Genomic DNA, 10,855 nt, shown 5'->3' with positions numbered 1-10,855 from the left:
TATGAAGAAACACCAGAGTGTATTGTGAATCATAAATAGCAAGAAATTCGCTGTTGAATCATCAAATATGAGAAAGTTTAATAGAGAAACTACTCTGAGAGAGGTGCTACCTAAGGAAGGAGAGATCCTATTTAAGAGAAATATTTGGAAGGCTTTGAAAATATAGGCGTGTTAAGTTTCGAGGACGAAACTTTTTATTAGGAGGGGAGATCATCCCTAAGTTTGATATCATTATCATATCCAAATTTTCTCAAGGCTGTCCATGTTGTTTCAAGACAACCTTTCTCAATGAAGAGTTCATGAAGGAAAAGGAATCCAGTCAAAGTAAGGCCATTTTCGTTAACCCCGTCAGACATCTTCTCCTGCACAACCTTCTTGACTCCAGCAATTTCAGTAGGCTGGAGGGGAGCACTGAAGCATTTAACCTGAAAACAAATCCTTTTCAGTTGCTTAAGAACAAAAGATGCTACGATAAAGGTGAGCTTGCAAGTGACTATAGTCAAGAAAAAGGGACAACGAGCATAATAAAACCTGAAAGTCATTCAACTCAGAATCACTTAGTGCTCCATCCCTGTTAGTGTCACAGCGAGCATAATAAAACCTGAAAGTCATTCAACTCAGAATCACTTAGTGCTCCATCCCTGTTAGTGTCACAGAGAATGAATATCCTTTTCAAAGCCATTCAACTCAGAATCACTTAGTGCTCCATCCCTGTTAGTGTCACAGAGAATGAATATCCTTTTCAAAGCACTTATACACCGAGGCTTCAGTGACTGTGTTTCCTTGTCAAACAGTGGGGCGGTTGGATGAAGTACTGCTTTCTGTGCATAATAGAACACTTCTGGAACCTGCAGATTGGCATTGGTTTAGGTTCAAGCAAACGAGAAATAGAACAAACACGACACGTGAAAAGACAAATACAGCAGAAAGCACAGAAGTCTCATAACACCCTTTGACGTCTACGTTTACATTTGACAATAACACTCTTACCCATAGAACTCCATCCTAACTGTTGATCACTAAGTTTTATCAAGATTGGCTCGTGTATGCTAGAAAATTGGATGGTGTAGTATTGCAAGTTTACGGTGTAAATTTCGATCTTTTTAGCATGAGGACTAGCATTGTGACATTCCATCATGATTTCTATTAGCCCTTTCTAAGACACTCGAGTCAGCGGCACATGGGAATTTCTTAATCATTAACAGTATCCTATCCATAAGCATGTCCTTCTCTTTTAAGATTCCACCAGTTGTCTGCATAAATGTTCATGTGACTTTGTTTCATATGTTTCTATGTAAGCAACAATCTAATTCATATCAGTTCAAACCAAGCAACATCTCAACTCATCACATGGGCCCAAAAATACCATTTCAGCGGCCCAAAATTTCAAAACCAAATTCCAGAGAAGCCTCCTAACCCTTTAACTTATCATGATTTCTTATAATGCAGCAGTCTCCACACTCAGTCAAAAATTCACAATACCCCAGGCTAGATCCAAACTTTGGGGGAAAACACATAGGAAAACGATAATGACGTGATATTAACAATGTGGGACTTATTTGCGACAAACTTTTCACATAATCCCTAAATAACCAATCATAATGCAATCTAGAATGTCAAAGGCTGGATCTTTTGAAGTACCTGAATCTGCCTGAGGGAAGAACATTCAACGCAAGTCTCAATCTCCCGAAACTGCTGCATAATGGGCGACATATCCTGCTCCAAGCTCATCTGCTGCTCATCCCTAAGATCCAACTTGCATCCGACCACAATCACTGGCACTTTAATCTACCCAACGACAACAAACAAGAACAAAAAACCATCATCACACCAAACATCGAAACCCTAGCAAATAGAAAAAAATCAAGAAAAATAATATTTCACCTCCAGCCTCCTCAGCTCCGGAAGCCAGTAGGTACTCAGCCGATCCAGCGTGGACGGGCGATCGCAAGCGTAGGTCAGCACGATGGCGTCAGCGTTCTGGCACTCGGAGAACGCCTTGCTCTTGTCCTCGGGGCTACAAAAGAGAAAGATCACCACATTGAGATTGTTGAGAGAGAGAGAGAGAGAGTAGAGAGAGCGTACTTGGAGGGCGTATCGATGATGGTGAGGGGAACGCGATCGAGGTAGTAGTCGGCGGGTAGGTGGGTAGGCGGAACGACCCTGGAGGCACTCTCGGGGAAATTCTCGGTGGCGACAGAGGTGACGAGGCTCGATTTGCCGGTGCCAGCGTCGCCGATCACGACCACGCGGACGCTGGTGCGGCCTCCGAAGGCCTGGTTTTTCCTGCTAGGGTTTTTGTTGGGTGGGGGCGGTTTGTTTCTGCGTTGCTGCTTGCGGGGGGTGAAAGAAAGCGACGGGATACTTATGCAAGGAAAGGGGTGTTATTGGGTTTGGACTTTGAGGATCCGACCCGTGTAGTATATATTTTTGGTGATCTTGGATTCTCAACTTAGTATTATATTAGAACTAGTTTGATTGCACGTGCAATGCACGTGGTAAAATTTTTAATATTTTTTTAAAATTTATAATTTTATTTAGTTAAAGATTTGTTATTAAATTATGGAACGTAAACAATGTGTCAAACATATGACACAATCTAAACATTCAACATTTGAACAATGAAATTATATTTATTGATTGATCAGGCAATAGTACACTGCTTGCATCTATATGAAATCAAATATCGTCACAAGGATATACCTAATAGTAATGATTGATGATGTGGATGTAATTCCAAGCTCATGGCATTCGAAGCTTGACTAAGCCTTTGCAATATGTAATGTGTGAGTATATATATTCACGCATGAAAATTTCACAATCTCATTTAAACTGCAAAACACTCATTAAACTTTGTATGATCAAACATTATTAATAAGGTTGACGAGTAACTTTCTAAGGGCATAGGATTTGAATATAAACAATAGATGAATATTCCCCAGGATTATGGAAGAACAATCATCAGATAATCAAAGAATGTCAACACATCCAAACACAAAATAGGTGAACACCCTTGGCTACAAATCTCGAAATACTCTTGGATACTCAAAAGTCAAAACATATGCAAACACAGAAAGCAAACGAAATCAACACATTCAAACTGGAGTATGTACACAATAAGTGAAAATTAACCCCTTCAAACGACCTTATAACGAAATGCTTCAACTGAATTATCATCACACTAATATCATCAGCAGAGCCTCGATTAACAGAGAGATCGGGAAGCTTTTTACAAGCAGAGAGTGGTGATGAACACTAAGGGTCTGTGCAGAAGGGTTGAGCTATTCTACAGCCTCCTTATTGCTAACATATAAAGTTAAAGAAGGAACAATGTCATATCTCTGATCACAGCCTATATAGAGGATAACATAACAATGAGACAAGTTAAACCTGAAACTCACCTTATCCCACAACCCATCACAGGCGAGAATCAAAAACTCGAATTCAGGTTTAATTGCAAGGATTCTTGTTTCTGGGTCCGGTATGACCCATTGTTTCAAATGAGAGTCTTCAATTCCCCTTGAAACGGCTAGTATGCCTTGCAATCTCCATAATCCTTGGCAAAAATAAATATAGCCACTCTGCATAGAGGACATATAGCTTTAATAACCATTAAGTTTACATCAGAAATGATACATAACCCATATTGTAATTATATTTACTCTATCCTCTTTTTGAACTTTTACAGAGTTAAACCCATCAAACGCAAATATCATATTCAAACAAATTTTCTATTTCAATAAAACATGCACATTAACATATAAACTCATCCAATTTAATAAAAAGTGACACCAAACCTACGGTGAAAATTATTAGTGATGTTTTCAGTTTCTAAACTTCTAAAAAAACAAAACCAAAGGCACACAAAAGTGTAACAAACAGTTCTGTTGCCACAAGCATTCACATTAGCAAAAAGACTCGTCAAATTAAACAAAAAAACTTATACGCAATTCAAATTACATACTATACTTAGTTTTTTCCCCTTCCAACTATCAAAAAATTCAAAACTAAGAAAAACACACGTTTAACAAGAAGCTTTTCTATTTCAATAAGGAATGAAATATGTAGACTTAAAGAACTGGCCTACTTATTTCCCATTTACCAGAAATAATTATGTTCTATGAAAAAACATGAGCATTACAACGAAAATATTTTCAATGTGCAATGAGATAAGTTACTTACGAGGTTCTCAATTCTCTCCCTTTCATCCTCCCTCGATGACCGATGATCCGAAGTAAGTGCCTCAGCAGCACCCGAAATGCTCAAGACAGCCCGACAATCACCAGCATTGAACACAATAAGATCACCCTTCTTAATGAGAGCAGTGACACAACAAGATCCACTTTCAGCTTCTTCTTTAAGGAACTCTGCATCAGTCTTCATATACCCATTAGCAACCGCCTTTTCTATGTCTTCATCTTATCTCTTCATTTCAGTTATATTGTTTTCCCCAAATTGTCGGTAGCAAATTCAGCAGCTTGAGTACCACTATGACCATCGAAAAGATGACACATCAACTGAAATGTCGTTACAACCCTTCTAATCACAAATTTGATTCTTTTTGAAGATGAAGGTCATCTACGTAATACATAACATGTGATATATAACAAGAAGACTCTCCGCTGATACATCAAATGTGATATATAACATGTGTTGCCTACACATCTACACATGAGATCATGCATGCCATTGAAGAATCATGTACAAAAAAGATCAATAAGATAACAGAAAAGGAATGCTAGTGGTTATGAAATTATTGAAAATTTGGTTACAGTAGCCGATTTGGGGCATCATGTATACGACTGTTTGCCATGACATGATATTGTGATTAGGACTTTAGGAAAGACTCGTCTAAGTAATTTTATTCTATGGACTGATTTCTCTTTTAGGCACTTGGTGTGGGCTATCCTAGAGTACCAGAAGGTCAACCCTTATTTAAAAGAGCCAAGAAACAAAAAAAAATGGAAATGAGGTATTAGTTCCTTTTTTTGGATACTTAGTAATTTTGTATGTCTCATGCAGGTGATTTTAACCTACACGGGAGTAGTATCTTATTTTTTGGAATGTACCTGATGTCAGATGATAATTATCAATATACAAGTGATGAGGCATGCATCTACCAGCTGTAAACTTACAATTATGAACAATACTTTCCAAAAAGATACAACCCCAAAGAGGTGGGATGGAGCCATAATAGGTTTTTTAGTTAATGATAACACTTCATTTCACGGATAATTTAACAAAGATCAAGTCGTACATGAAATATCAATCCCTTGAATATCATTGAAGAATTTAATTTTCATTGCACGTGCAATGCACGTGGTAATTTTTATTATTATTTATTATAAATTTAAAATTTTATTTATGGAAAGATTTGTTATTACATTATTGAATGTAAGCAATGAATCAAACATATAGACATTAGCTAAAAATTCAACATTTGAACAATGAAATTACATTTGGTGATTGATTGGGTGATAGTACACTGATTGCAGCTATAATATGATCGATCAATCAAATATTGTCACAAGAATATAACTCAAAGTAATGTTTGATGATGTGGATATAAATTCAAGCTCATGGCATTAGAAGCTTGACTAAGCCTTTGCAATTTCTTGATTGACATTACAACGATATTTTTGAATGGAACATGCTTTTCGCATGGCAAGTATAAGACTGTACATATCTAACAGCAGGGTGGAGGCCATATGCAATAGGATAGCCTTTTTGCTATATTTACTATAGCTGTCAACATACTATACGAGTCAACTATTAGGTTGACATTATACGAATGCAAAAGCCTACTTGTCTTCAGTATTTGCAATAAAACATAAAATAATACAAACCGTCTTAATGGTGATTCGACGTCAATGATAGGAACATCTTCAAGAGTTGTAGGAGGTTTCTGGACAGGTGCTGACACTGCTGGTAATGGTTTTATTCTAATTTTACGTTCGTCTATAGTCGTCTCCCCATTCTCATCCCCTACATCCGGTGGAATGTTTGATATTGCTATCTCCTCTTCATGTTTATCCCTGGTAAAATAAAGTGGAAGCAATCTGGCAATGCAGAGTTACAAAAGAAGGATCAATAAGTCAACAATTACCTTCACTTACCAAGTTAGAAAAATTCTATCATTTTAATACTTTTGTTATTTTAACAAAAATCATTTCAATTTTCAAAGTAACAGAATATACCAAAAGGTACCTTTTGTATATCTCTGTATCAGAAGCCGTTGTTGTACAAAAGACCACATCATTGTTTATTAGAGGTATTCTAAAGCAATTACGATTCCACCTCATTGTTCCAAGATTACATTTCCACAAAAGCCCAATTACAGAGAGTTGTTGTAAATACATTAAACTGTAGTTCATGCACATTGAGTTTTTAGTAGGTGACCCTTAGTGTTTACTTGATCATCCTATGTTGTTTTTTGGTTGCACGATGCTGCTGTTTGTAATTGATAAGGATTTTGTTACTGTGTTGAAAGGTGTTTCCCCATTGTCTATGTGCAGATGGATAACTACACATTAAGGGTCTAACTTCAGAGAGCACAGGAATCCAATTCTATGCCCGGTCATCACCATCGAGACATATTTTAGAGTTCTTTGATTTTGTTTCATTTTGGTATGAACCTCATCAAGCATTTGCCTAGGACAGCATATGACGACTTCATCACTTGGAAAACAACCAGATATTTGTCCATTTTAGTAATTATTATTAGCTAATCTCGTGTAGCAAAGGTAAATATTTTGTATTTGTTTGGTTGCTTTGTATCACCAAAATCAATTTTTACTTTTCCAATGTCAAGGGATCTGATAATATTATTATCTAATATCTATATGTTGTATCTATTTTGTATTCATCATCTGCATATGTGATTCATGTATCACTTCTTTCTGGATATGCTTGTTCTGTATATTTAGGTGATTGCTCGTGTTACAAAGATTCATGCAATCACGATAATAGCATTATATATTGCGTAGTTATTTGAATTCTTCTATCTTCTTGTATATGATGTATGTTTTTCATGTATCACATCTACCTGGGTATCCTAGTGATCATTGCTGTTATCAAGATGTGTATATAATCAGCACTATCTATCGGTATTCCCATTGCTATGTTATTGAAAGAACTTTTCTGTATGAATTTGATAAGTAGAAATAATCATTTGTACATTAGTTGCCTTTTTTTGTTTCAAACCATTTTAATTTCCCTTGTACTATATGTTCTATTTATTAATTTCAGTGATACCTGGTTCCTACATGCTTTTACTCAGCAGCAGTTCACATATCCCATGCAAATTATGTGTTTTATTTTTTTTATCAGGAACCTTGTGTAGAATAATGGTAACTGGATTTACAAGGGGAGCGGCCAACTTGTGATCCCTTTATGTTTGAAAATGCATGTGAAATTAAAATAATTCTCTTTTATATCTGATTTTGTCTGTATTGATTTAGTTGTGCAGAAAGGATTTAAGTTTCAAACCATTTTAATTTCCCTTGTACTATATGTTCTACTTATTAATTTCACTGATGCCCTGGATCCTACATACGTTTACTCAGCACCAGTTCACATATCCCATGAAAATTATGTGTTTCATTACTCAGCACCAGTTCACATGTTTTATTTTTTTTATCAGGAACCTTGTGTAGAATATGACAAAAAAAGGAAAACAATAGGATATGACATGAAGGATAGGGATCATGAATGACCAACAATCTTATAAGCTTAAAAAACACTCCCATAAGAAAAATATGAACATACGATCAAATTGCAGCCAGCCTCTACCCAAGTACCCTCCAAGCATATTGGTCATACATGCAGCCTACAATTAGACTGATTGCTTCTTAAAGCAATTGCCAACACTTGATTTATTAGCCTCCAGTTCCCAATATAATCATTGGTCTCCTTCTTTATTGAATACAGTATAAATTAGCTACACTAATGCTCTCTAGGAGTTCCGTTGTGCTGGCATTTATTTAATAATCCAAAGAGCGCACAACTATTGAAGGTTACAACTCCAAGTCACCAAGTATCACAAAGCAAGCCCACAGGCCTTGTCTATTGTGGTCAAGGAAATCTTCAACATAATGAAATACATTATTATAGGCTACTTCCTTGTCAGTAGTGTCTATGACAAATGATATTTGTTTGTATTAAGCTAACTTGTAGCACTTTAATCTAGGAGTTCCATTTTGTTGGCATTTATCTAATAATCCAGAAAGCCCACAACTATTGAAGGTTACAACTCCAAGTCACCAGGTATCACAAAGCAAGCCAGCAGACCTTGTCTATTGTGGTCAAGGAAATCTTCAACATAATGAACATATAATTAGAGGCTATTTCCTTGTCAATAGCGTTTATGAGAAATGCTATTTATTTGTATGAAACTAACTTCTAGAATTGACTCACATAAAAACCTTGTAAACATATATGTTATGTTCATATAATGTAAAGCTCAGTATGAGTTAGCTTACCAAGACATCCACCCAAGTACTGGTTCCAAGCAAAATGGTAAATGCCAGCAGAACCTGAGAATAGAGGAGGAATAAAAAGAGATTTAACTTATACAGTCTACATAATCATAGTGTTACTGACACAAAAAAAGACATGCACTACAATTCTCTTTTGTTGTAATATAATATTATTGAAAAAATCATGTCGCACGAGGATCACCAGAAACATGGCTAAACATATTAAATTAAAGGCATATTGGACAATCTACAAAGAAAATCCTAGCAACTGATGCAGGGGGGAAAATATAGAAAAAGAAGGCTTTTGTAACAGGGCATTAATCTGTTTAATTAAATACAACCAAAAATAAATACTAACCCATGGTAAATAGGCAGCGGTAAAAGTGAAAAGGCCCAAGAAACTCATGTGGATGAAAGGATTATGCTTGCTCCAAACATAGACCTTCAGAAAATGTAACGAAGGGGGCCAAAGTTTAGAAGTAGAAAGTTAATCCATATATTGCTGTTCATATATATTGACACTATTTACTTTATATTGGATTTTAGCATACACGTACTATAATTTTTCAAGGCTACATGTTTCATCTTGCTTAATGCATAGTTTTGGACATGACGTACACGGATAAATTTGTTCTACTTGAACATATCTGCAAATAGGTTACCCATGCCAGCATATATAGGAAAATACTAATCTGACAAGTAAAAATTTTGCATATGCTAAAATTGAATTAATAAACAATCAGAAGGCTAACTGAATTATATATATATTATAGACTTACCATCATAAAAGTCAATGAATTACTGAGGAACACAATGCCTGCAAATTTCTCCGACACAAAGGGTATCATTCCACCTAAGAGAACAATTCCAGTCAAAGTAGTGGCACCAAATAAAAGCATGTAAAAGAAATTTGCAGTCCGTCCCCTGAATGAGTTCTCCTCAAGAAGCTTGCAGTATCGAGCAAGGAAAAATACTAAGATCAAGTAGATAAATTCAAGAATATCTTGAGGGCTCAAAATAAAGCAAATACATAAAGTAGACAAAAGAGAACATGAATCTAACGACAGAAATTAGAAATTTATGCGAGAAAGGGCATGAGTTGCCGCCGGAGTTTGATCCTCAGGCGGTGATGAAAAAACATTTAAAAATCAAAACTAAAATTTAGAAAAGGAGCAAATCATACATTCGTCAATGAGTCTCCTTCGTGATCGTAACAGATGGCCAATATCTGAGAAGTAAGGAGATGATGGAAGAGGAGGTGCGGTGATGATGAGAGCTTAGGGCTTAGGGCATCGGTTACTCATCGTTGGCAATTAATGGTTTAAGAAAGTGGGAGGGCGTTGCCGAAGGTGAAGCGTAACCGATGGAGAATGAAAGAAACGAAGGCTTTAGGGCTCCCCATTTTCTTAACTCTGTTTAATGATAAAAAGGGATAAAGTTGTTATATTTACAATAGCTGGAGGGTATTTTGGGCTAGGGAAAGTTTTTCATGAACTCCCTCTTTTATGGCCTGTTTGGATGGAGGGTAGAGAGGGGGAAGGGAAGGGAAATTTCATTTTAACCTTGTTTGGGAGTTTCATTTTGGAGGGTAGAGGAGGGGAATGGAGGGGAAATTTAGCCCAAATTCTTACACCCCAAATTGGGGTGTAATGGAGGGGAAGGGAAGGAAGGGGAAAAATTCCCCTTCCTTCCCCTTCCTTCCCTTCCCTAAGTAAACTCCCAAACACACCATTAAAGGGTAGATGATACCTGCGGAAACAGAGTGATCTATATCATTCACAGTTAGTTAGAGGGTTTGTTTGATAATTATAGGTTTTTCATTTACGTTGTAGATCACCTACTCTTATAGGGGTAGTTGTGATAGGATTTCTATTGTCTTAACTACACCCCTAAAGCATAAATTTACATGTTTCGTCCCTTAAATTTTGTTTGTGAGTTCATATTGTCATTTTATGCTTTATGGGTGAAGTTGAGATAATAGGAATCCTATTAGAATCATTCTCGTAAGAGCAGGGTATCTACATGATAAATGGAAGAGTTGTTATTCCGAAACTAACTGTCTATCTACCTATGAATTAATGATATATATCACCTGTTTTGATAGGATATTCTTGATGGAGTCCTTATTGGATTTGGATCCTCTCTAATATAAAAAGACAGTGGAGAGGCCATTACTCTTATGCTCATCCGTTAATTTTATTTTCTAGGAAGAGATGAATACAACATTTCCTATTCATAATTATAGGAGTCAATTAGCACGATCTCCTATTTTCCTTCAATTTAATCTACTTTCCTATTCTTCCTCCATTTCACCCTCTCTCTCTCTCTCTCTCTCTCTCTCTCTCTCTCTCTCTCTCTTCTCTTTTTTTTTATTTTTT

At 36.3% G+C, this 10,855-nt stretch overlaps 2 protein-coding genes across 2 annotated transcripts; both read right to left on the bottom strand.

The window, feature by feature from the left end:
* Window positions 1-2,271, bottom strand: LOC109831598 (mitochondrial Rho GTPase 1-like). Its single transcript, XM_020398953.1, has 6 exons — window positions 2,086-2,271; window positions 1,885-2,017; window positions 1,642-1,788; window positions 712-848; window positions 532-571; window positions 1-425 (listed from the first exon to the last, which is right to left on the bottom strand). Exons 3-6 carry the CDS (start codon window positions 1,729-1,731, stop codon window positions 198-200), a joined length of 495 nt encoding a protein of 164 aa, XP_020254542.1. The 5' UTR covers window positions 1,732-1,788; window positions 1,885-2,017; window positions 2,086-2,271; the 3' UTR covers window positions 1-197.
* Window positions 3,256-4,383, bottom strand: LOC109829619 (probable protein phosphatase 2C 32). Its single transcript, XM_020396677.1, has 3 exons — window positions 4,183-4,383; window positions 3,374-3,581; window positions 3,256-3,281 (listed from the first exon to the last, which is right to left on the bottom strand). Exons 1-3 carry the CDS (start codon window positions 4,381-4,383, stop codon window positions 3,256-3,258), a joined length of 435 nt encoding a protein of 144 aa, XP_020252266.1.

This window comes from Asparagus officinalis, chromosome 2, assembly GCF_001876935.1.
Source record: "Asparagus officinalis chromosome 2, Aspof.V1, whole genome shotgun sequence".
NCBI lineage: Eukaryota > Viridiplantae > Streptophyta > Magnoliopsida > Asparagales > Asparagaceae > Asparagus > Asparagus officinalis.
Note: the sequence above shows the minus strand (reverse complement) of the source record. Positions and strands in the feature narration are given on the sequence as shown.

What these genes read in the sequence shown, in the direction of transcription:
- LOC109831598 (XM_020398953.1), bottom strand. Translation starts at nt 1,731, where the DNA reads ATGAGCTTGGAGCAGGATATGTCGCCCATTATGCAGCAGTTTCGGGAG. An exon ending in CTTCCCTCAGGCAGATTCAG is followed by an intron (nt 849 to 1,641) that starts GTACTTCAAAAG and finishes GCCAATCTGCAG; the next exon opens with GTTCCAGAAGTGTTCTATTA. An exon ending in ATTCTCTGTGACACTAACAG is followed by an intron (nt 572 to 711) that starts GGATGGAGCACT and finishes TGACACTAACAG; the next exon opens with GGATGGAGCACTAAGTGATT.
- LOC109829619 (XM_020396677.1), bottom strand. Translation starts at nt 4,383, where the DNA reads ATGAAGACTGATGCAGAGTTCCTTAAAGAAGAAGCTGAAAGTGGATCT. An exon ending in GGGAGAGAATTGAGAACCTC is followed by an intron (nt 3,582 to 4,182) that starts GTAAGTAACTTA and finishes TCCTCTATGCAG; the next exon opens with AGTGGCTATATTTATTTTTG. An exon ending in CAGGTTTAACTTGTCTCATT is followed by an intron (nt 3,282 to 3,373) that starts GTTATGTTATCC and finishes GCTGTAGAATAG; the next exon opens with CTCAACCCTTCTGCACAGAC.